This window comes from Scatophagus argus, chromosome 12 (assembly GCF_020382885.2).
Source record: "Scatophagus argus isolate fScaArg1 chromosome 12, fScaArg1.pri, whole genome shotgun sequence".
In the NCBI taxonomy this organism is placed as follows: Eukaryota; Metazoa; Chordata; class Actinopteri; family Scatophagidae; genus Scatophagus; species Scatophagus argus.
The window spans coordinates 20729768-20756458 of NC_058504.1; the positions used below are offsets into that span (position 1 = coordinate 20729768).

Here is a 26691-nt window from a genome sequence, read left to right on the forward strand (position 1 = left end):
ATGTGTGTATGACAGATTCCCTGTGCTATCCCTGGACATGATGAATTCTACTGAACTGACTAGTTTTTGAACTTTGCTCACATTGCGACAACTGTCAAGCATGAATGATCATGATTGAAGCCACATGTTCTGAAATAAAAATAAATAAATACAAATTTTATTCAAACTGTACATATATTTTCCTATTTTTCAAATGAACAGATTAAAGTAAATAAAAAGTAACTCACAAAACATTAGCATCTACTTAAACCTGCATGCAAATCATGGAAGTGAATTTCTGGCTTTTAATGAACTGTCCGTGTTTTCTCATGGTATATAATTTACCCTTGATCTTCCCAAGCAGTCCTCTAAGAGGTGCCAGTTAGCACACTGTGACCAGTAGCTGGCTGCTAGTTAGGAGTGAATAAAAATGTGAACTAATTCCTCCTCAGAGAATGAGCTCGTTATTTATAACAGCTCAGAATAACCGCCAAGTGAGAAAATGAAGTGATTCTAATATATCTAGCACAGGATTTCTGTCTATCTTGGCATGACATCTGAGAACTTTAAACAGCCTACTGTGTACTATCAAATCTGATTGTACCCATGAATTCATCCAGAACTTATAATAATTAACACTTGAGCATGAGTGGGGTGGCATGGTGCAGTGGTTAGCACTGTCGCCTCACAGCAAGAGGGTTCCAGGTTCGAATCCCTGGTCTTTGTCTGTCAGCCCTGCGACTGACCGGCGACCAATCTAGGGTGAACCCCACCTCTCGCCTGTAGTTAGCTGGGATAGGCTCCAGCCCACCTGCGACCCTGAGGGATAAACAGTATAGAAAATGGATGGATGGATGGATGGAGTATGAGTGAGCATCACAAAATATTCCACAGTTACTATGCAGAGAGCATCACAAAATATTCCACAGTTACTATGCACAGCAGACGGTTCACAACCTTTTGTTGCAGACACCCATAAGTTCTGTATGACAAAGGTCTGACAGTGGGGTCTTTGGCATTATATGGTCCACATTACAATCATTTACAGTCGCAGGAGTCTACACATACGAGGCTGTGGCAAGAAAGACCTTGACTTTTCTTTTATAGCCATTTAATTTATAGACCATTTCAAATGTTGTGAAGTACAACAACTCTGCAGCAAAAAAGCCTGGCAGAGGCTCATTGGCTCTCCTACTGTTAACAATCATTACATAATCACACAGATCTGATCTACTGTACTGTGCCCGGAACAATGCCGTCACACTTGGCCGTAGCAGCAGCGAGCAGTGAATTGTGACCTGCGATTCCATTAAAATGCAACGCATGGCTAGACCACCCTAACACTCTCCTACCAAGTGTTATGGGCTTCGACCAAACAGCAAACAACAGAATTATTATCTCAGAGTCAGACTATGGCGTCTCTTATCAGGCCTTTGGTCACCAATACCCCTGTCAACTGAAACATATTTTACAAAGCCTCAAGCCACACTTGCCATCCGCCTGCTAGTAGCACACTGACAGGATTAGCGCATAAACCTGCAGCCTGTTGACCCTCGCCCTTAAGGTTTGTGTGACTTCTATTATGGTGTGACCATCTGCCGAAAAGAGCAGTGAGAACGGGAAAGAAGTGTCTCAGTGTTTCACCCAGCCTCAGTTTTACAAGTAGCCACAAAAGCCTTGTTCTGCTGTGTTGTACGAAATGGGTTATGACAATAACAATTTAACAATCCACTTGGAGTTCAATCAAGACATGGAGTGTAGGAGGTCATGCTCTAGAAATCTAGAGCTGTTTGAAAAGCCAGGAGACAGAGCCTCATTCTGTTGCCTTAGATTGATCCTCGAAGCAAAGAAAAAAAAACAGAAAAGTGATCCTGTGGAAATGACTGCACGCAGAGAAGACATTCTCATACATCACTGCAGCAAGTTAAGCACATGCTAATAATCTAAATTGCATAAATCAATCCAGTTTGTCACATGTGTATATATAAAGTACTATCATAGTGAAATGTTAGTGCTATAACTGTTCTCATCTGAAACTGCTACATGTGATGAAAAATGTTTTTTTTGGCTGTTTGCATACTTTCAGCAACATTGGTTTCACATAAAAGAGAAGTGCATTGTGCACAATAAAGAAAAAACAGGTTTTCACATCATCAAATAAACCCCCTCCTTGCCAGGAGACATAAGAATGACAGGAGGTAGTGCCTCTTAAATATGGCAGCAGGATAACATATCTCAGTGTGTGTGGGTCTACTGCACAATAAAGATTCCACGTATTGAAGTGGGGAACAACAAAGGCAGACACAGAGACACAGATGGGAGTTGGCAGCAGTTACAGCTTTGCTGCGAGTGGGAAGAGGGGAGATGGAAAAGGGGAAAGCAATGTTAGAAGTGTTATTGTTGAGGTGGGTTGGGGCTGAGCTACTGAGGGATGAAACATGACATAGACATGTTGAAACTCTTTGAAATTTATATTCTCAGAAAAAGAAATTAAGCTGATTTTGATGGCCTAAACTGTATATTCACAAATGTTAACTATGTTTTTATTTTATCTGTTAACTTGTGAAATGTGGCCCCTGCTTTGCAAAGGATGGTAGCCCGATGGTCAGTGAAGGAAGACAATCACCATCCATACACAGAGTTGCTCGAATTGCTTGGGGAGGATTCAAGACGTAAATACCATACAGGCAGTATTGATAGGCCCATTATAAAAGTGCTTTAGTCTCCACATTGCTCCAGTGGAGTCAGTGTAGCTGTAATGGGCAACTCCCAGGTGTTAATGTGTGTAACTGCGATTGTGACACCAGGCATCACCTAGAAAATCTGCTCAGAGAGTCCATACAGACAGGATTCAAACTAGAGATTGTTTGGATTATTAAATATTAGAATATTAATAGTTTTAGATGTTTCTAAATACATTGTTTCGCTTTCTTTCTGAGAGTTAGATGAAAGAACTGATACCAATTTGTCTGTTCTTAAAAATTTAGTACTTCACTCCATGTAAAAATGAAAATCTATGCTTATGACCTCTTGGAGTCTTGTCATCACTTTAAACTTGCCGAGTAAACAGTGTGAATGGATGGACAAAGTATTGCTTGCTAACTTTGGCAAATCACCTTCCAACTCTGGTCCCAAACATGAAATTAACATTGATCTTCTCATCTCATCAACCAAAAAAAAAGACAAATCATCACATTTCCCCAAAGGCTGAAATATTCCACTAAAGCAGTGGTTCTTAACCTTGTGGAGGTACCGAACCCCACCAGTTTCATATGCGCATTCACCGAACCCTTCTTCAGTGAAAAATAATGATTTTTTTTCAAATTCAAGACATAGGCATATGATTTTTTCTACTGAGTGCGCTAAATTCCCCGCAGCACTGATTGGCCAAGCAATGTAACGTGATCATCTGCAGCCAGTGATGGCCAAGCGGGGCGTGTCATCACGAATTGACACGATGAGTCGGGTGTGTCTTGACCCTAGGGTTCGACAGAACTCAGGTTAAGAACCACTGCTCTAAAGGAAACTTTAAAAAAACATCTTTTTTTCCTTCAGATGCAGTGATATTCAGCCATGTTGATAGTTTTTGTTTCATTTGGTTTAGGTCTGATTAGGTTTAGGCACAGTGTTAGCGCAGTTTAAAATTCTTCTCCTCACATATAAAGCCCAGACACCATCACATCTTAAAGAGTTGATAGTGTCCTATTATCCCACCAGAGCTTTACGTTGCCAAGATGAAGGGTTACTTGTGGTTCCTAGAGTCTTCCAAAGTAGATTGGGAACCAGAATCTTTAGTTATCAAGCTCTTGTACTGTGTATTCATCTTCAGGTTTCAGTCCGGGAGGCAGACGCCCTCTCTATATTGTCTAAGAACAGACTTAAAACTTCTTTGTGATAAAGCTTATAGTTAGGGCTGGCCTAGGCCCCCTAGTTCTGCTGCTATAGACTTAGACTGTCGGGGGTCCTCCCATGATGCACTGAGCTCTTTCTTCCTCTCCCTCTCCTTCTGCACACATCTATGTCCCATTAATGCATATTACTAACTCAACTTTTCCCTGGAGTCCTTTTGCTTTCTCATCTCACAGGTTCCAATGGATCGTGGTTGGACCTCCTGCTGCAGCCGTGCTCGAAACTTACTGCGATTACTACTGTTTAGTCATAATCTATTTGAATTCTCTTACTACTCTACAGTTAATACCATTATTATTGTCACTACTATTGCTTTCATAATCACCATAATACCTTCTGTATACTTCATTGTCATTATCATTATCTACAGTTCCAATACTTCTGGTATTATTACTGCTGCTATGCATCTCTGCTTGTGTGCTCCTTCTCTCACGCCCCACCAGTCAAGGCAGATGACCGCCCATCTTGAGCCGGGGTCTGCTCCGAGGTTTCTGCCTTCTAAAAGGCAGTTTTTCCTTGCCACTGTTGCCAAGTGCTTGCTCAAGGGGGAATGGTGGGTTCTCTGTATTACAATTTAATTAAAGAGTTTGGTCTAGACCTGCTCTAATTGGAAAGTGTCATGAGAGAAAGTGTCATCATTTGTTGTGAATTGGCGTTGTATAAATAAACTGAATTGAATCGAAATCCACAAAAAGATCATGTTTTGGCATTGTCTTGTTTCAAAGGTTCTTTGCTTTCACCATCCTGTCCTCCTAATGAGCTCATATGCATACAATCTGCAATTCAGCTATTATGTATCTGAATAAATACAATAATACTGTGATATACTATACTGTACTAGCAAAGATTGAAACCTTGTCACATTATATTTTGCTTATATTTTAGTTCAGTATTTGATGGTGGCATCTATACATGTTGTCTTAACATAAGAGACTGCATATATCCCAAGGGAACCACAGTAGAGTTCCTTCATGTCCCAGTAGAAACCACAGTGAGAATAGAAAACATATAAAAGTAGCCATAAAAGGACTAGCTTATGATCATAACATTAGCGTTGTAATGTGGCGTTCAGACCTCACTTAACACTGAAAAGTAATCTGCTGACATCTGTAAAAAGCCACCAAAGAAACACTGAGAAAAAAAATAAGCTCCTTAAAATCTGCTTTGTAAAGACATCTCAGAGGGTAATTGGTAAACATTTTTGAACCTGCTGCAACACCAGGACATCTGAGAACATTGTGAAGACTCTAAGACTGTGCCATTTTCAGTGTTAGCACAATTTTCCCCCTCAACATACAGCTTTATTGCCATATCATCATAAATCTGCCCCCTACTACTAGCTGCCATTACTGGTCGCCCACACCTCCACAGTGAGTGCTTTTCCTCTCAAATCTGAAATGCTTTGATCAGTTTCCTTGCATTTTTTTTCCTTCTTTCTGGTGAAAAGCATTATTGACTCAAAAGTCGTTGGCTCCCTGCAGTGCTTGAAGAAAATCATTGTAATGAAAAGCAGAGGAGCTCCATTAAAACCACTACCTGCTCAGCTGGCAGCATCTCCTACCTGTTGTTAAATGGCTTAATTGGATTTCAGCTTGGAAAAAAAACAGGTGGAAAGCCTTTTTCTAGTTTTGGTGTAGTGGAGCAAAATGTTAGTCAGTATAATTTTGGTGTAGAAAACCCCCGGAGTCAATCTGAAAATGAGAACTGTATTATCTCTCTTTTCATATTCTTCTATAGTTTTTATTAAGTATCTTAAATATAATAATAATAATAATAATATACACAAATTATATAGAATATACAGTATAAATGATACATTGCTTGGTCGCTGGCTCATATCCAGAGAGAGAATCAGTTAGTGAGTGCTGCCTTGAAAACCAGATCCACTCATTCATCTAATGTGCCCCTGGAAATACACTACATCTTGTGGTTTCAAAGAACCCTCACAGATAAAGAGAATGCATTGTGGGAATAAAGAGACTGAAGTTGGATTATAAATGCATACAGATGGCTGAACATTCAAACTGCACGCTTTCTGTAGCATTCACATTTCCTCTACAAGAATTTAAATTACCGCTGTAATTAGATGAATGTGTCGGGTTCACTTGTGTCTGCCTGAATCACAAAGAATGCCAAATGATTGCAGGAAATAAAGCATAAGTTTTGTATCTTTTGCCTGTGAATTCATAATGTCACCAGACTAATCAGGATTCAGGTTTAGCATCACACCTTTCCAACAAATATAGCCATAAAGGATGTGTTTTCGACATTTTTCAACAAAGTAAAAGTCCTGCATTGAATATGTGATAAAAGTTTTAACAACAGTAAGTAATTTGAATGAACATTAAAAGTACTCAGTGCAGAATAATGGACTTCATGAGTGATACATTATTACATTATTCCAACGCTAATGTTCTGTTAGCAGTTGAAGTTGTTCAAGTAAAGCTAATTCCAACTACTATACATACTTCTGGATTTTTTTTTTGAATTAAAATGAACTAAAGCTGTTAAGTACAGTGCTTTAGGTAAATGTGTTTAGTTACATTCCACCACAGCTAACAGGTGATGCTTCAGGTTTGTATTGTTGGGTTTTTGCAGTATTTACAATATCATAATTGTTTAGATGCGCTTATTTTGTTGCATTTATTGTGTTGTATAAGTTACAAGTTTCCAGAACTAACGATGAGATCACTACATCCTACAGCAGGCGGAACCCTCCTGGAAGGATTTCAGGCTGTAATTCTGAGTCGTATCGATGGCAGAACTTAATCTGGCTTTATGTTAACCCCATCTGCTGCACCATAGCGGCGATTAAAAAAAAAAAAAACACACCCGAAAATTCATTCTCAAGCCATCAAACATAACCCCCCTCCCCCCGACGCAAGAGCCCGCACTACAGTGCCAAATGAGTCAGGCGCAAATCTGAGGATGAAAAACAAAAGTATAATCCCTCTGATGCTAACGGTGTCACTCATGGATTAGCGTGCCAAGGGGGGGAAAAAAATAACACGCTAAGTACTACGTGGATGAATTAAAAGCTCCGGGCAACGTGGCGTGTCTCCAGTCGTTTCAGAAACATTGACTGTGTTACAATGGGGAAGTGTTGTGCTTGACTGAGCGCCCTGGCACAATAGCAGCAACTATAATCTCAACTTCAGATATCATCCTATCAGTTGCTTTGAGCCTCGGGCACCTGGTAACAAGTGAATTGAAACTGCAGAGCCTTAAGGCAGTAGATTGGGAGATATTTACTGAGTCAAGAACGGTGACCCGGTGGATCATTGGACAAGAGTTGTGGCGCCTCAGCGATGATGAGGGTTGAAGTCGCTGTCTGATAGCGAGTCACGAAGACTTTTCTCACTCTGGTCGGATAGGCTTTAACAGTTAGTCCACAGCAAACTACACACACATCAGAATCGCATTTTTATTACCTTTGTGTCCAGACGTGAATCATCCAGGAGGGTAATCCAAGCGAGATTACAGATGAACGGAGGGAAGAAACACTTCTCAACAAAGTGCTATTAAAAATAATCTCGAGCTCCGGTCAAATCCACGGCCGGTGTAGTGCAATTTCCGATGTGCGGAGAGAGGGTTGTCCTCAGGAGAAGTTCTTTGCACCTATAAGCAGCCAAAGGGCAGGTTGTTAATCCTTTCCCAAAATATCACGGACGTACAGAAGAGCCGAAAGAGCAGAAGGAGGAGGAGGGACAAAGAGGAGAGAGATGTGGAGTTCAGCACCACAGCAGAGTGGACAGCTCCGTCGGCAGCAGCGATCTCACCTCGGCCGCTCTCGGGTCTCTTGTGCGCCACCGAGGCGGGAGCCACCAGCCCCAACCTCACCTACTGGCTCAGTCCCGACCGGATTTACATACAATCACGCGGGAGGGAGGGAGGAGAAGGAGGGACGAGCCAATCGCAAATATCCCGTAGTAGGCAGTATGGGCAACAAAACGGGGACAGACGCACAGGCGGAATGTGAAGCTGTGCGCCGAGCGAAACTGTCCTTGACTAAGAGGAGGGGGGGGGGGAGAGAGGGGAGAGGGAGAGTTGGGTTTCTTTATGGCTGCCCCACTCACTCACTCCCTCACTCACTCACACTCACACACGCGCTCACACACACGTATGCGTGCGTGCTCCAGTGATGGAGTGGCGAATAAAAACGTGCAGCATCCACCATTTTATTTCACACAACATCACCGCACTGTACTGTTACTGTACGACGTCCAGCTGACCATCACGAAGGATGAATGACCTCCAAAATGTGTTTTTATGGTCATTTTTTTAATTCACAATTTCAACGTTAGTAGTAGTCTGTGGAAGTAAATAAGTACATCTACTCTAGTAGTATACCTAAGTACAATTCTGAGACACTGTACTTGAGTATTTCCACTTTATGTTACTTTATATTTATGCTGCACTACATTTCAGAGGAAACTGTTTACATTTTCGTATTTTACTTACAGCAATAGTCAGTTCATAAAATATTATGCACTGTTATAAGCTAAGACAATATATTCAGTTAAAATCAGCTCAACTTAAAATGGCACTTACTATTAATTCTTCAATAATGCTTAAAGACTATATGAAGTTTTGTGAATACATCCATTTGATACTAAGTTGATTTTGCTGATGAAGGATTTTAAATCTCTAAATGTTACTTGTTACAGTGTAATTGTGTTGCAACTGCTTTTATTTTCAGATCTGTGTACTTTTTCCACAAATGCAGTAGAAGCCGTTGCTTACTGTGTCACATAGCCTACATGAATGTGTAAATGTACTCCACTCCACAAGTCCTACAATGAAAAGTTTACTCTAGTAAAAGTATCAGAGTATCACAGTGTTATATTTGAGCTAATTTCCGCTAACAATCTGTGAAAATGCATCTTGTGTTTTGTATATTACATTATATTTTGTACATAAAACATAAATTTAAAAAATGAAAAAGTCATCAAAGTTATTAAATAAATGTAATGGAGTACAATATTTATTGTATTTATTTACAATATATTGTGGAATGCAGTAGAAGAATAAAACAGCACAAGTACTTGAAAACTGCACAGACTCTTCCTGGGCTTTCACAGCCCCGTGTGTAACTGTGCCCACAGAGATCTCTGACATGTATTTATAGCCCCTTAAGACTGTCTGTAAATAACTTGCATCAGTTCAGTTCTATTTAAGATGCATACGTGTATGCTATATTTACAGCACAGCAAAAGTTTTGTTTTTCCTATGTGCAAATGCAGTTATTTCTGTTTGTTAGCATTATTTATTCATTTATTTATTTTACTTTTTATTCTATTCTATTTTTTCGCGAATATCAATTCCTTTTTCTCTATTTAAGCTTTGAGACTCTTATTATTTACTAGATATACTAAATTATGTTCTGTACTGTGGGCTGCTCTTATTATATCTCATTTCTGTACCGAATGTTGCCACTACACTACTTAAATATCCATTTATGTTCTTGTGTGTATTAAAGCCTACTTTTTTCAGTACAAACTAAACCTACTTGGTTAAGGTTGGAAAACCAAATAATGGTTAAAAGAAAGCAGCACTAAGGTGTTTCAACCACAGGAACATTGCCAGGAGACCTTTGACTAAGGATTTTATCCTTTTATCCTCCTCCGGAAGAGTAAGGGATTAAATTGAACTCCTGTGGGATATTTTCAAGGTAAAAAAAATGCTTAGTTAGGGACAGTGCTGACTGTCGGCAGACTGGATGCAAACCATAATCTTCACTGTTTAGGTCCCGATACCCCCCTTCTTCAGATGTTTTGTGGTGTCATTGTCCTTCCCCTCTTCCTTGCAGGAGGGGACTGTTTACCACAAGAGGTCACTTGTCAGGAAAATGTAAACACAGGACATTTTAAGCTTTTCAACAAACAACTGACATTGCTTTCTGCAGAGGACAGCCGTCTGAGGTGGTACACTCTGACCCTGACCTGAGGTGAATCCCCCCCGGGTCGCTTTCTTCCTGACCCCATCCATCCCTGTCCAGCCTCAGTCTTTGACTTTTTATAAGACCTTTATATCATTACAGTAAGGATTTTTACCCTGCACAGGAAACTATCAACAAATTAGTGCAAAGGACATTGCTGAAAAGAAATAAAAACTACTTAAATATCTAACATGTTTTCATGAAAAAAATTGAAAACAAGTCAGGTTCATGTTTAATGTGCAAATACACTGCCAGAGCCACATCACCATAATCAAACATGATGTACGTGCTGACGCTCATTCAGCACATGTGCCAAATGTGCTGTTGCTCCTGCAAAATGAAGTTATAGCATGATTCATTAAGCCAAGCAAGAAGATGCTCTCCCTTGACATTCTCCCAGTGAATCCAGAGATTAAGCTGCCACATCTGTGCTTCTAAACAACCCGTGTGAATACGTCACATGGGTCCTGCCAAGATGTGCTGTAATTCATCATGAGGACGATTAATGACCTGCATTTTAAATAAGGAAGAAGGGGAAGGTATTGTCTCCGTGGCAAGTTTCAGCTTTGTATTGTTGTTATTTAAAGTCTGTGCGTGTGCGTGTGTGTGTGTGTGTTTGCAGGCTGTTGTGTTGAAGAGAACAATAGTTTGTGGGTGTTTGTTGTGTGCACTGGTTTTGAGTGCATGCACAGTGGGGCAGTAGAAAGTGTACATGGGCATGTATGTGTGAATTCAGTTTGTATGTATTGTGTGAGTTGACTGTTCTCTGCGTGTGTGTGCATTAACACAAAAAGAATGACAGTGAGAACAATCAGTGTGTGTGCTCGTGTGTGTGTGTCGGTATGTGGTGGAGACTGTAATAGATTGTGACACGCTGAATGGGGAGCGTCAGCAGGAACGCTCTCACACAGATGTGATATGTGACCAGCCTCGCATCCTATTATCCAGTAAACTGCGCAGAGTTGTGCACGGCTGCAGATTGCGATGTCACCTCAATGTACACTCGCCATGACTGCTGTGCAGGGCTGAGCATATGGCTCCCACTCTCCTCATCGTGCTCCCTGCTCAAACTGAGTGACATTAGTTTGGATCTATGATCCCGAGCTGAGGCTTTCCATTTGACCTCAGTGAATTAATGCGGCAGTTGAGCTGAAGAATCGCCCCTGCACGCACTTTCTGAGAGCGAAAAGGAAATTTCAAGAGCTCTGTTTGAAATTGAGATGGTGATGTTTGAAAAAAAGTGATGGCTATTGTTCCAATCCAATTATAACAAGTAATGGAGAGAGGATTTCACTTCTGGAAAGCAGCAGTATGTGACGATGCTGAAGGAAATACTGATTAAATTTATGCAGAAATTGTTGATTAATTAACAGATTGGTACAAAGACAGAACATTAATCAACAGCAAATTTGATCAATTAATAATCTTTTTCATAATTTATCTAGCAAAAATGCCAAAACTTAGATTAGGTTCAGGTTTAGATTTCAACTTATTTTTTGTCATTGCAGCACATACCTTCAAGTGCTGGGTGTCTGGTCAGACTGAAAAAGAAAGTTCAAGGTGGAATTTTCTTGCTCTGGCAAATTGTGTGTGTGTTGTTCACTACTTTCTGATATATAACTGAGGTCGTGTTTGGACCTACATCAGTACTTTGTCAAATTAAAGCAGCAATCTCATTCCTGCCTGTGACATTGCATCAACCCAACGAGGACCCTGACTTTGCTTCTTGATGTGTTATTCGCCCAAAACGCAGGATTGACCAGACAAAGTTGAATCTGGCTAATCGTCTGCATAGATCAATGAATTATCAATCAAGAGCGCATTCCCTGTAGAATGCTTGAAAAAAAATTCATGTCATGATTCGACAATTTACCCTGCCATTGTCAAAAAGGAGAATGAAATGACCGTGCTGTGGTAACTTTCAAGATTTATAAATGCTAAATCACTGTGCATTCTTCATTTAATCTTCTCATTGCAACGTGTTCACACCAACTCAAACAAAAATGTTCTTTCTGTCTGAACACCAAGAAAAAAATGCCCTATAAATGATTAATTGATGAGTCAGAAATTACTTCATTTCTTACATTAAATCTATGTAATTTTTTTTTTTTTTTTACAAAGAGCTTTAGATGCATTTCTACAGATAGATTCTACTATCTATATTGGATGAATAAAAATACTGCAACGAGTACCTCGTAGGAGACTCACACGCTAACTGTGAAAAATGACAGATTGTTTTCAAAATATACATTCTTCTTTCTTCTTTGTGTGTCTGGCATGTGATGTGTTTCAGTGCATCAGAATGCTTTCAGCAGGCCTCACGCACAGCGGTTTCTCTGTAGTCATTGAAGTGATACATCGAAAATGAGTGGAATACTTTGCCGAGTCGGTCCTGATGAAATACTCTGCTAGTACATTCATAAATCAGTAGTCACGGCAGCTTGAGTGAAAGCTTTCAGAGGTCAGTGTCCAACATTGTTCTAATATCATCAGATAAAAACCCAAACAGTCCCACAGTCCCTAAAGCGGGATAACAGGAAGCCACCACGCCGCTTCAAGACCACCTCGACTTTTATTGGCAGCCAGTTTTTGCTATACTCACATTATCGCATCATGCCAAAGGCTTAAGCCAAGAATTACATGGAAAGATGAATCTGTGCTCAACAAACTGAGCATTTATTTTAATTAAGAGGCAAGTACTATATATGGGAAAAAAGCTGTGAGTTTGAATGCCATCGTGCAATTAAGATTTTTGGAGATCCCAATGAAACATTTGAAAGTGTTTCCTGAACATCAGCTACTACTGAAGCCAAACATTTCTCCCAGAGGACACACCAAAAAAGTGGATCACTGCTGATCAGAACTTTTTGTACTTGCCATAACTGAGTGCTGTAGCCTTTTGAGGTGCTTCTAAGCTAAGCAGTGTTTCCCAGAGGATGTGGAATAAAATCTGACTCAGCTGGAAGAAAAACACGAAACACATCTTCGACATAAAGAGACACAGGCCAGATTGAAAAGGAGATCATTGGCAGGACTTAAAACTCAGGATTTCAGAAAGTGTGGACAAATTTTGATGTTTTAATCAGGAGAGACTGCATTCTCAGTGTACACTTATTGTTTTTTTTTTAATATCACGTGCATAATTAGGAGTCCCATTGTGATGCCATATTTTAAAATGGCAGTTGAGGCTGTGAGTAGTAGATGAAACCCCTGATGGAGTCAGGTGGGAGTGGTGGTGGTGAGGAGTAGTGGACTGATGAGCTCAACCTGGGCACTGGATACAATGAACTGGAGGTGAATGGGACGGGAGGTTTGACAGCAACACCAGGGTTAGCTCAGGCCAAAATGTGCTTAGTTTAACTGAAATAGTATAAGGCGAATAGTCAGATGATTAAGAAGAAGCAGAAAGAGAGAGAGAGAGAGAATTGCGACTGAATGAGCATATAAGACGGCTTTCCTGATTCAACTTATGCTTAGCTTCATCTCAGTGCTGTTTCAGCAACATGATCACACGGAATAAGATCCAGAGAATCATTTGTGGAAGTGATAAAACACTTGTATTGCAACTGGACAGGCACAGTCTATAAATGCAGTGCGCAGTCACTGATTTCAATAAATATGTATACAACTGCAGGAAACACACACTCTGTAAAAGATATTTTCAGCCTTTAGGACATAATGGAACCTCGTAGATCCTTTTAAGATTTAGCATAATCATGTGTCCCCAGTGAGTGTTTAGCTACAGCGTAGACTAAACCCATGAAATACACAAATAGATGCACACAAGATGCCATTCAAACAACCTTGGATTATGCAACAATCTTGACAGCCTGTCATCTGTTTGTTTTGCATCATTTTGCATCCATACTTATTTTCATTTTTTTCTGCTGTCTATGTTGATTTTATAGACATGCTGCATTTGCACTTTGCTCTTAATGTGGCCAAATGCCACGATGACATTCTCTAAAATCAACATAGACAGCAGAAAAAAATGAAAATAAATATAGATCCAAAACCATGCAAAACAAACAGGTGACAGGTTGTCAAGGTTGTTGAATAATGGCATACCAAAAAGCAATAGTGGAAGTTTACCTAACCTTTAATAAAAGTGTGAACAAAGTAAAAGAAAGTATATAGACAAAAGTATTGGGATGCCTCATCATTACACCAACAGGGACTTTAATGACATTGCATTCTAAATACTTAGACAGCTTTGCAGCTGTAAGAGCTTCCACTCCTCTGGGAAGGCTTTCTACGAGATTTTTTGTGTTTCTGTGGGAAGTTTTGCCCATTTATGCAGTACAGCATTTGTGAGGTCAGATACTGATGTTGGATGAAAAGGCAAGGATCACAATCTCCATTTCAGTTCATCCCAAAGGTGTTGGATGGGGTTGAGGTCAGGGCTCTGTGTGGGCCAGTCAAGTTCTTCCACACCAAACTCATCCAGCCATGTCTTTATGGACTTTGCTTTGTGCACTGGGACACAGTCGTACTGGAATAGAAAAGGACCTTCAACAAACTGTTGCAACAAAGTTGGAAGCATAGCATTGTGCAAAATGTCTTGGTATGCTGAAGCATTAAGATTTCCCTTCACTGGTAAGCCAAGCCAAACCCTTGAAAAACAGGAAGAGGTGTGTCTGGATACTTTAATCTATGTAGTGTATGTTCTGCACTCAATTTAGACCACTGACTCCAAACTCGGGATCAGACCATGATGAGGTCAAGTGGTCATGAGGTCATGAGGTGATTAATGGGCGAGGAAATGAGAAAAAACAAAAGTTCTGTTAAGCAAATTTATATTCACATCTTGAATATTGGATGATATTGGTTAATTTGCAGGGTTATTTACATGACACTATCCAAGTATCTGTGTAGTGTAACTAGAGGCACCAGTAAGATGGTGTTTCTTCTCAGGGGGAAAACAGTGGTTAACAATGTGATGTATTTCATAAACTTTAAACTCTACAAACTAATCTGAAAACTTCAGAAGTAGAAGTACAAGGTAGAATCAAATGGAAGCACTCAGTGTTAGTATTACTAACAGAACTTTTTCTGTACATGAGCATAACTGTACTGTAAAGCTGGAAAGAGAGAGAGAAAGGTTTAAAGAAATGATGTAGCAGATTTGTATCAGAACCAAGGTAACAGAAGAAAGGATGAAACAGACAAGTCAGGTTTTTCCGAAACACAGTACCTCTGCACAAAGACAGAAATCCCACACATGGACATATGTGATAATATGGATGGGAAAACAGACTTTGATTGCAATGCTTTTATAGTTGTGCCAATGTAAAATGCAATAACATCTACACCCCCTCAACACGAGATAACATAATCATACTGCACTAGTAACAGAGTGGACCTACACACACAGCAACACAACACACACATAAAGTGAGAGTGAGAAATTGTGAATTGGTGCCAAAATCAGCCAGCAGAGATACATTTGAGATGTGTTTAAAATAGTTTGTTTTGTACAGCACAGTTTAAGAGGTTTTTTATAACAAGGGCAGTGGCTAAATTATCAACAGCATTTTTTGAGCTACATTTGAGCCTTTTAGATTTTTTTCATCCAAATTTCTGGAGCTAATTTATCACCATATTTGACATGGCATCATGACCTGAAAGCCTGAATATCATCACAAAGTGCAATATGTCTGGATTCACAATGTGACTAATGAACAATCAAATCCTACGTGCACAATTCTATGATAAATATACATGTCTGCATTCTGTCTGTATTGCGATCAAAACTAATGCAAGCAAACACGAGGGTCTTTCAGAGGGAAATATTGTACCTTTCCTACTTTCCCTTTCTTAAAGAGTTGTTTAATAATGGTTTGGTAATATTACCATGTACAATATCCACTATTATATAATTATAATATTGTTCAGGAGCCAATATATCTATATTGACATATCCAAGCTTATTACCATATAAATTGCATGGAGGGAAAGTTGTGCCAAATCTCCACTGTTGAATTCAAAAAGTAAAAAGAGAAATGATAACAAAAATATCCACATTAAAATGCCTTCGTGCTCTACAAGTGATTAAGTCAGTAAATGAACTCACAAAGACTCACAGTGTTACATTCAGGTCCACGTTGACACTGTCAGGCAACAATATAGTTTAAAAGTCCTAAACATGTATTCAAAAAACACTTTTCTTCTCCTCAAAGCTCATCAAATAAGTCACCAGTTTCCTCCCTGTCTTGTTATATGTGGTTAATTTTGATTCCTCCACGCTGGGTCATCTTCACGCAGAAAAATCTGATTGAATAACGAGCATGAGCAGTTAAGCAACCTGGAGTAACTACTATATAATTAATTTGACAAACACGACCTGGGGAAGTGTGACACGAGAAGAAAAACGTCTTAAGTTAATTAACAGGAGACACATAAATTCAGTACATCCACAGAAAAGAACCTCGTAATGAGGAACCACAAACATGTCTTTTAAGGGAGTGAGAGCTGTGGAAGAACGTGCACACTTTCTCATTTGCCACATACGGCTTCTGGTATTTGGCTCTGGCTGAGTTTCAGCTATGAATAAATAGCTTAAAATCGCAGCTATAATTTCTGTTCTTAGTTTATTTGACACTGAAGGAGTATATTGCAAAATATAACATCTCTAATCACTAACTGTACACTTGTCTCAAAAAATGACTGGTCCTGCCCATCTGTTTCATCATGACTTTTCACAAGTACAGCAAAACATTGTTAATTAATGCTTGCTTTTAAAATAAGCCGTTAATCTTATTATGGTTACATCCATCTGGAATTTTTATCAATATTATTTGGTTGATTGAAACAGATGTTCACAGGTAAACCGAGATATCTGATAGAGATGATTAGTATGATCGTGCGTTAATGAGATTAATAAATTGATGGTTTTCCTGCTGGAGTTTCTCTAATGAATAATTCACTCCTTTTACACAAAGTAGAAAACTGCTGACTAAACATCTTCTAAATCAAATTTGCAGTGATTATCTTTGTCCCTTACCCCATAAATTAAACATCACTTTAAAATAAAGATTAAATCAAATAGTCACGCCATGAAGCTAAAATTGACCCATTATTAAAGAGTTTTTTGTGGTCTTGTTATGTGTTCCAGTGTAGACAGTTGCCTGATCCACAATCAGCAGTCATGGAAAACATTCGTGTTCATTTGGCATCATGTTTCTGGCCACCTGGTGAATGTAAGTCCAATATTCACTGTTTCTTTTGCTCTGTTTTCAGTCCCCACCAACCTTTGAGGGAAATATCTGGATCTTTGGCTAAATGCTTAGATTTTGGTGCCTAACAATAAAGGTCTGGTATGACTGCTGCTGGTACACCTATGGGTTGTTTTGGGAATCACCAGCAATCAACCTGTTCAGTCATTTTTGTGTGAGGAAGTGTTGGGCCCATAAAACCAAAACAATGAGCTGAAAGATGCTGAAATGATCCACAAAGCTACTGGCTCATTATTTAAGAGAGACTGTATTCACATTACATATGTGTGGCTTTTAACATGTGCTGTTGCATGCAGCATTTCCATCACAATTAGGATACCAAATTGTATAAGTTGTACGAATATAATTCACTTAAATTTGTATCTATATAATTTTTGTCTCTATTACATATTATCTCTGTAAATTTTGATCCTTTTCATTAAGATGTCCACCATGAATCCAGGCATGCTAAATCTAACCAGTACTTTTGGTCCATGTTAAGATAAAAAAAAACAAAAACAAAACAGTTCAGTTTTAAACAAAGAGCTTAGTTTTCTGTCATGAAGATGACACAATTTGCTCTGCATTTGTTGCTGTTGGATTTCTAATCAACGCAGCATCTGTTCAGGTTTTTTTCTTTGGTTTGTTGTTTTTTTTATAAATCCAAATTAAAATAAGTTTGAAAGTGCAGTATCCAGCCCACCTGAATCATCAAAGCTGATTTCTGGTGATATTTGGCTCTAAATGTCAAACCTTGGCCAGAATCCAGAGTATTAGCTTTCTTTTTTTCCTGTTTCTGACTCTGAACAGAACATCTAAAACACATATTAAATCTTGTTCTATCAGTTGGTAAACCTTTCCAAGATAAGTTTTTTTTTCTTGGTAAAATTCATACCACTGTTTATTTTCTTGTTGCTGTGTGTGTGGCTTCTCCAGCAAGGTCTTCACTGTATTTAAGTCTTTTCTTCTTTGTCCTTGAAACAGTCATGAATGCCTCCTTGGTTTTGAAAATATGGCACAAAAGAATGCCGCACTTTAACTTTCCAGAGATGTTTGGAAGTATTAAAAATAGTGATATTGAAGAAATGTCTACTGAGCTATGCCTCAGAAACCTATGCTTTTCTTGATAGTTTTCTTTTTTTTAATTATATCTCTATATCAACACAGAAAATAAACATTTATCTGTTTTACTTTCCAGTGCCTACTTAACTGCCGATGTATAAAATCAACCCACTAACACATTTCAGACAAGTTTATCCAGGAGTAAACTTCAGTAAAAGCGGATTTTTTTCATCACCTCATCATTAGGAAAGAAGGCTTGAAATGTTGTGAGGTTGTGCTTTACTTCCTGTAACAAGTTAATCAGAAGAATCAGGTGAGCAGAATAATTGGCAGTGATGTGATTTTTCTTATTTTTGTTTTTGGCTCAATTAATCATAACTACAGTGTAGACAAGAGGTAACAGCTGCTGGCACTTTTACAGTCCACTCTCTGCTGTTCTTTTCCATCTTTAAGCCCAGAGTCCCTGGAACAGATGTATCAGTCCCGCTCTTGATTCTTCCATACTCCATCTTGATTGTTTCCTCGTGCCCATGAAAGTGAGGCTTCAATAAGCACCTCCACCCACAGTGGTGATTCTCTGAGATTTTACCTCCAATCTCTCTCTAATCACAGCTTCACCCTCCTGGGAAACTTCTCTTCCAGCTCTCCCTCCCACCATATGCTACAGTATCCCACTATCACTTCACTCCTTCTCCATGCTGATCTTAAGTCTTACTCAAGGCAAGCTACACTTTTATCCTACATCAGCCACAGACGTCTCTGCCTCTGTCTACGGACAGATTACTCCGACCTCTCTTTTCCTTCCATCTCCTGCCCCTCAGTAAACATCTGACATCAATATTGGTTTCATAATCCACTTTAGGGCGAGCTGCTCTGAGATCTGAGACATTACACCCCTCAAGCTTTTCCATCTAATCCTCTCTGTTTAGATCACCTGGCTCACAATACGCAAGGTTTTGTTTTCAGAGCTCACGCTTCTCTCACACTGTCTACAGACCTGCATTTAGCTGGAGGTTTAGCATTTTACCTCCCATTAGTTATGTCTGCACACATGCTTCTCTGCATAATCTCTGGGTAATCTCTTCATTTGCATCTATAGTATATCCTCATGCATAATGAAAATGCATGTTTCTGATTATCTGAACTGTGCTTTTGCACAGGCTGAGTGAAACGCCAGGAGCTTGAGATGTTTCAGTTTTATCAAAGGCTCATGGGGACATCTAGTGTTCACTAAGGAAAGGAAAAAGATATGTTTTTATCATTTTCCATGCTTGATGAGTCGACACTCACCTTTTAAACCAGTTAATGCCAGTGTGGATGTACTACACCCTCACCTAGAAGAAACAGGGCACAAATTTTTCTGGGCAAGCTGAGGTGAAAAGTCTGGACAGCAAAATTCAGTAATTTTAGTTTATTTTAAAAAAGGTGAAAAAAATGATAATTTTCCTAAAAGTATGCAACCAGAGACACAGACAGTATGGTTTGTTGCTTCTATATATTGAAAGTGGGAAATACAGAAATACAGGTGCTGTGTACAGTGTTGAAGATGGATGAGGTATAAATCTCAATTGATTTTATTCTCTGCTGTCCTTTATGGTATATCATCCATCCATCCATCCATCCATTTTCTATACTGCTTATCCATCAGGGTCGCGGGGGGCTGGAGCCTATCCCAGCTGACTACGGGCGAGAGGCGGGGTTCACCCTGGACTGGTCGCCAGTCAATCGCAGGGCCAACACACAAAGACAGACAACCACACACTCTCACACTCACACCTTGGGGCAATTTAGAGTAGCCTTTAAGTAGCCATTAACCTAATGTGCATGTTTATTGTGGGAGGAAGCCGGAGTACCCGGAGAAAACCCACGCAGGCACAGGGAGAACATGCAAACTCCACATAGAAGGGCCCAGACCGGGATTCGAACTTGGGACCCTCTTGCTATGAGGCGACAGTGCTAACCACTGCACCACTGTGCTGCCCTATGGTATATCAGTATATCATATTATGATTCCTACTTTTCTTTCTACTATTTAGTCTTAACTCAATGATCTAAAGTGAATGGACAAAATAATAGAAAAACTTGCCAGTTCAACAGCACCACAAACTGGAGCCTCAAAAATGGCCATGCAGTTGAATCAAGACCTCTATAAAACAGTTTAAAGATATATTGTATTATATCCAGCACAAAGGGAGGATTCTTTACAGGACTGTTGTATTAGACTGCATTAGATTTACCTAGGTGTGCCAAATAAACTAGCAACTGAATGCATGTATATCTCAGTAGTGGGTCCATTCATTCTCCCCCTCTATCTCGCTCCTGTTATCTCCCTGCCTCCTCCCGTACAGCTCCCCGCTTCCCTTCTGCCTTGATTAGCTCCCATTAAGAATCCACTCCAAGCTGCACAGCTACCCAGCACATTTATAAGTCATAAAGCATTGCAATCAACAAACTTGCACAGGGCCAAAACTCTCCAAGTGCCCATTTGGAGACTGCCACAATGACACAGAGAATTCAAATGGCAACAAAGTGGTGCTTGACACAGCTCGGGGGGTGAATGGAAGAAGCTACAGAGGATTTAAAGCATCAAAGTCCATGATAGAGAGGCCCTGGGGAGGGAATGGAGCTATGTCCTCTGTCAAAATTGCGATCCAAACAGTTTGGCTGGGTGATGCTGGCTGCTACAGCCAGAGACCAAAACAACCAGCAACATTTGTCAGTGGTAAAGGAGGGGACTGCAGCTAACTGATTTCCAAGGGTTTTATCCACAACTGCAGGGAATGACAGGAAGAAAATGCAATAAATTGTATTCACTTTGGAACTGCTATTGTCTGATAACAGTACCAGACAATGGCATGGTGATCTCAGTGTGTCAAATGAGAAAAGGCTTCTCAGCAAAAGGAAAGTATATACAGCATGTGGAATATGCTGTGAAGAGAAAGAAGAATTGGGCGGCATGGTGGCGCAGTGGTTAGCACTGTGGCCTCATAGCAAGAGGGTTCCAGGTTCGAATCCCAGTCTGGGCCCTTCAATGTGGAGTTTGCATGTTCTCCCTGTGCCTGCGTGGGTTTTCTCCAGGTACTCCCACAATACCAAAAACATGCACTACTTTAGGTCCGTTCACTAGCTGAAAGATAAGTGGCAAATTAATACAAAGTTATATTGAGAGATCACCTTTGTCCAATCATTTACCCTGACTGGAGTGTTCTGTTTCAGGATCTGCTGTAGGGTTTTTCAGATCACCTTCAGATCTCCGAATGGCAGCAGAAAGATACAGCTTTGCTACAGCTACGGCTTGTTGACGGTCCTTCACTCACTCAAGGTGCCTGTTTCCCTGTTTTTCACTTAAAATATGTGGACACTGCAGAGACCTATAAAAAGAAACTAAAACCCCACCTGTTTAAACTCTGTCACCTTTACATTGTGTCTTGTGGTTGTTTTGTATTGTTTGTTGTAAAGAGGTGCTGCATCAGCAAGTTTTACTGACTCACTCATCTACTTACAGTGGCTCACTGTCTGATGAGTATTTATTTTTGTTTCTTTCTTTCTTTATTTTCAAGGACAGCGCTCACAGCATCACCATAAATATGTCAGCCAAAAGTCTGTTGTCCAACGATAAAATCCACAACACATAAAATTAAGAGAAATCAAAACGTGATGCTGCTGAACAGGATTAAAAGTTTAGGGGAGTATAAGGCAGCTTACCAAAGAGCACTGAGGGTGCTCTGGTGGTCAGACTTAAGACATTTTATTATCAATTAGTAATCTAAATCTTCCAGGAATAATTTATTTCCTGAAGCTCTGTCCACCAAAATATATCTGATTTTTATTTAAAACCACAAGGCCATTTTCAACTGGCTGCCATCACAGCTGTAATGAGCGTGCATACCCCTGTTTCAAAGCTGGAAAGTGCCACGCCTTGTGTTTTGGTTATGTTTTGTCTTTTGGTTTCTAGTCCTCATGTCTTGTTTCATGTGCTTTAGTTTATCCTGATTGCTTTCTCCCTCCTAATGTGTTGCACCTGTGTCTTATTGTCTTGTCTATTTAGTCCTTGTCTTCCCAGTCACATTTGTTGGTTTGTTGCATTTGCTTTTGTACTTGTGCTGGTTTGCTTCATGCCAGGATTTGTTTTTTTTTCTTGTCATGCCATGTTTTTTGTCGCCACAGTTTTTCCTTGATTCCATTGCCACATTAAGTGTGATTTTGAGTTTTTTGACTCTGCTTCAGGGTTCAGCCGTTTGCATCAGTGAGGCATTGTGACAGAAATTCACATTTCAGAAGATTTTTTCAGAGCTTTTTAACCACGCAGAGGTAGCCACTTGAGACAGTCATGGGTGATGAACAGATTAACACTTGTTGAATCAGTCTTGAAACTGAACAACCTCCACATTCTGATGGAACATTTTACTCATCTGTGCTGAACATAGGAAGTAATACATTTAACTAAAAGAGCATCCTGTAGGTTGTTTGGGTATGCAACCCCTTCTTTTTTTACATTTTGAAACAAAGCTCCTAGAATGTCGTCAGCACAGAATTCAGCTTGTGCCTGCACGATTCTATTGTATTCTGTTGTATCTACTAAACCTTCATACACCATGAACAGGAAGTACACGCATTCTACAGCTGAGTTAGATTACACTTTTACTGACAGCAAAAGGAAAAGAAATAACAAGTCAACAATTCAGTCTGATATCAAGTAAATATTTTTTTTATTTTATGAAAAAAAAGCAATAGTATCCCTGAAACAAATGATATCCTGACATTTTCTTTGAGCTTACAAAACATTTTGAAGGAGAGCAATTTGATTTTTAGAAACACCACAACACTTGAAGTGGATGGAGTCAGCAATGCATGCATTAAAATGTATGAGTGATGATTTTATACAAAGCTACAAAATTTATATACAGCATAAATCCCCTCTGAAGACAGCAGTGTGTTCAAACATGCAGAGAATACCATTATAAAAGATAACAGGGCCAGAGTGTGATTATGTATTTTCCTGGGTCATTTTGAACACAAATAATGTGCTGCATAGCTAAGATAAATGCACATAATCAACATTATTCAACAAAACAAGAGGACAGCAGAGTAATGACAAGAACATTTAAAGTGTTGTGGGTAAAAGAGTGCTATTTATGGCTATGGGTGAGGTGAAGAAGGTTAAAATAAATTAGATACAAATATTCCACTCTGCTGGAATAGTATTTTTTAAAAATGAGCCTTCAAAGGTTAAGCTCAATTTCTGGTCTTAAGTGCAGGGTTCTGGAGGATTTACCTCACTCGAGGCTCCTGTTGTGGGATCCCAGGTTTGCACTGAAATGCTTTTGTGGGGTCAGACATAAAGATAAGAAATGTTAGGAACAGTTAAGTGCTGATGGACTTGGTGACTCTATTTTTCTTTGCCTGGTCAGATGACAATAATGTCACTTGGACGCTTACGTTTGCAAGGCAGCACAATCTGAAATGACCTTCAGGAACATCAGGAAAACACGAGTTATGGACTTAAGAATGTAGATGTGAAATAGATGTTTCAGTCTGCAGTAATGATTTTTCTTCTTGTATCAACATTAGAGAAACAGGATGACCTTGTCCAGCATAGCAAGTTCAGTTCTAGATGTGGCATTCAAATGGATCACGTGTTCGCAAAAGGTGTTGTTCATAGTGAAGAAGCCACAGGGAATTATCACCCAACTGTTAGCCTTATGAAATACTCTAGCTCATTGTTTTTGTAAGGCTTTCAATTTAACTGTTTTGGTTCACTTACCAGTCTCATAGTGTTATTTTGGCTGCAGCAGGCAGCTGTTGTTGAAAACGCTCAGATGAACCAGCTGCATGGTATCTGTCCAGCATGAAATGGCAGACCGCCAGCCAGCTAGATTCACACAGTGGAGCATTTTGCAGTGGAAGAGCCAGGCATTTCCCTCAGGAGCTGGAAGAGACCGAGTTAAAGGAGAATGAATGTTGGAATTAAATTGGCCAGGTGGAAACAAACACACCTCCAAATTAATGTTATTGTTGATCTAAGTCTGCCAGCTGTGTGTATTGCCGACTGTTTGTTATGTCAGTGTTGCCTTATCAAGTTAAAATGTGATGTCTCAGCTGCCCTAAAAGTCAAAAAAATGGAAGCTCAGAGAAGTCATTTGCATATAGTTCCAAACTTAACAAGAGAAAAACTTCAAGATTTCAATGACTTCATTTCACTGAGCAATTACACCATACTCATTAAAGATGAAACAACACTCATATGTAACCTAGCGGTAGCGGTATTGTCAATCTGGGTGATGATACCGACAGTTATCAGAAGTGTAGATATCACACCTCACATCTAAATCCAACTTACTCAAGCTGAGAAGCTTGAGGATAAAAGAAGGTGGGAGCGAAACTTACTGCATTTACATTCTCACAAGAGAAAAACGTCTGACTTTCTCAGTACCTGGACTTTCATATCCTCTTCTCAATCATTCAAACATGGATGTGGAATCCAGTGTCACTCAGACGTACCGTCAAAGTGAAAATCCCACATTTAAATCCTACCCTCTTCAAAAGCACCAGAAATGCATGTGATGAAGATGTGGAAAAGGTGCCAGCGACCAAAGATATTTACATTACAAAGAAAATACTCCCTTCCTCACTGCCTAGGTACTTTGCAAAAGTTACATAGCCAAAACTTTGCATCACTCATCTTGATTAAGAACTTCTCTGCAGCATCTGTTGAAGGGGTGGAGACAGTTTTTAAGAAATTCAGATTTAGAGTGATCCAGTTCCTGGAGCAATGCCAAGCATAGCTAAAAAGCTTAAGTACTTTGCTTAGGAACACAAGCTACTATGTTTTCATTCAAACTTGCTTTAAAAGTTGACAACAGTTACAGCTTTAATGCAACATTCAAGGCAGAAATCTGCCTCTTAAGCTACTGAAAAGAATTTATTAAGTTACTATTGTAAACAATTTATGAGCACCATTCCCTAATTTCATTTCCCCACTTACTGGTCTTGCATTCAAATCAGAAACCTTTCTCATCCCATTCTCTCTCAGCTCCTACAACAACTGCTGCTGCTGAAGTCATTATTGTGTCCACTTCACTGCTAGAAGAGGCTGAGCTGCTGACAGATACTCAACCTGGCACAGATTGCTACGGAGTACTTATAATTTTGTGTTTGTCAGCTGTCAGAACCCTGCAGGATGTCTCTCCCAGGTCTGAACCAGACAGCAGGACATAATTATTGTGTTCCCTGCGACGTCACCCAGTTCTCGAGGAGAACTGAGCTCAGTCAGCTTCACTGACTTCCGTCAGCCAATACAGCTCCCACTCATCTCACACTTTAAAAGAAATCTGTGTGTGTGTGTGTGTGTGTGTGTGTGTGTGTATACGTATATTCTTGTAAATCAAAAATCTGTTTACACAGTCACATTGTGAGGACCTGCCTTACTTATGGGGACAAAATGCAAGTCCTCACAGTGTAAATCATTAAATATTAGGGTGAAGACTTGCTTTAAGGTTAGGTTGAGGTTAGGGTTTGGTTACAATAAAGTTAGGATTAGACAGGTAATGTTTATTGTTGTGGTTAGAGGAAATGAATGGAAGTCTATGAAATGTCCCCACTAGTGAAGGAAACACACACACTGTGTATGTGTGTGTGCGTGCGCGTGCACATTTGTGTGTGTGTGTGCGTGTGTGCATGTGCATGCGTTTTATCTAGGAAACAGAAAAAGCAGGCAGGAAGGAATGGCATAATACTTTTGTTTACAACACTGTAAGGTGTGTATTTTTCTATCTCACACTCTCTTTTTGTGTGTGTGTGTGTGTGTGTGTGCGTGTGTGGATATGCATGAGTGTGTGGATGTCAGACTAGACAAACCAAGCATTTATTCCCCGTAGCAGAAGTGCATGTCATATTCAGCTGAGTGTGACACACCTGGTGCTTCACTACAGTGACAGGGGGAGCCAAGGCCATCTTGCTTGTATTATTCATGTGAGCCGGGGATGTCTCGTTGGCACGCTGCTTTGGCACCACACAGATAGCACAGCAGCAAAATAATGGGATGTTGTAGCTTGCTGTGGTGTCATCAGCATCACAGCATTACAGCAGCACCTAGTGCTCACTGTATGAAAACCAAGTGAATTTTGAAACACAACCACATGTTTATGCTAGTTTTTCCCCCTCTTCTGAACTGTGCCCTTCTTCTCAAATACAAATCTGTAATTAATGGTGTCCTCCACTTGAAGAAGTGCCCTTTCTGTACTTTAAATAATATATATATATATTGCTGAAAAAGAATATGTGTCCTTGGTCATTATTGTTTTCATTTCAATAGTCCCACAATTCTGAATTCTGCAACCAAAAGAAATTTGACACATAGACTTGAGGTTTTATTACTTATTTCACCTCTCCAGCAAGTGATTCACAAATTAGCTAAACCTTCTAGTTAACACTGTCAAAAAGCACGAGCCAGTAAAACTACAGTGTCTATCCCTGTACTCCGTACATATTCCGCCTGTAGGGTATGTCTCTGTCTGTATGGCTTCAGTGCCTGTGTTGTCTAACAGGACAAATAAGCAGGTTTAATTAGCTGGATTAGTCAAAAACAAA

General features: G+C 39.7%; 1 protein-coding gene across 4 annotated transcripts in view; it reads right to left on the minus strand.

The window, feature by feature from the left end:
- The window catches only part of fstl5 (follistatin-like 5), a 148589-nt gene extending 140704 nt beyond the window's left edge, over positions 1–7885 (minus strand). For 2 of the 4 annotated variants that reach the window (XM_046406169.1, XM_046406168.1), the window contains exon 1: positions 7320–7885. In XM_046406169.1, coding sequence (XP_046262125.1) covers positions 7320–7342 — 23 coding nt within the window. In that variant the 5' untranslated portion in view covers positions 7343–7885. The remainder of the gene's footprint in view (positions 1–7319) is intronic. The other 2 variants (XM_046406171.1, XM_046406170.1) reach the window with 1 other exon arrangement.
- Between the last annotated feature and the right edge of the window lie 18806 nt (positions 7886–26691).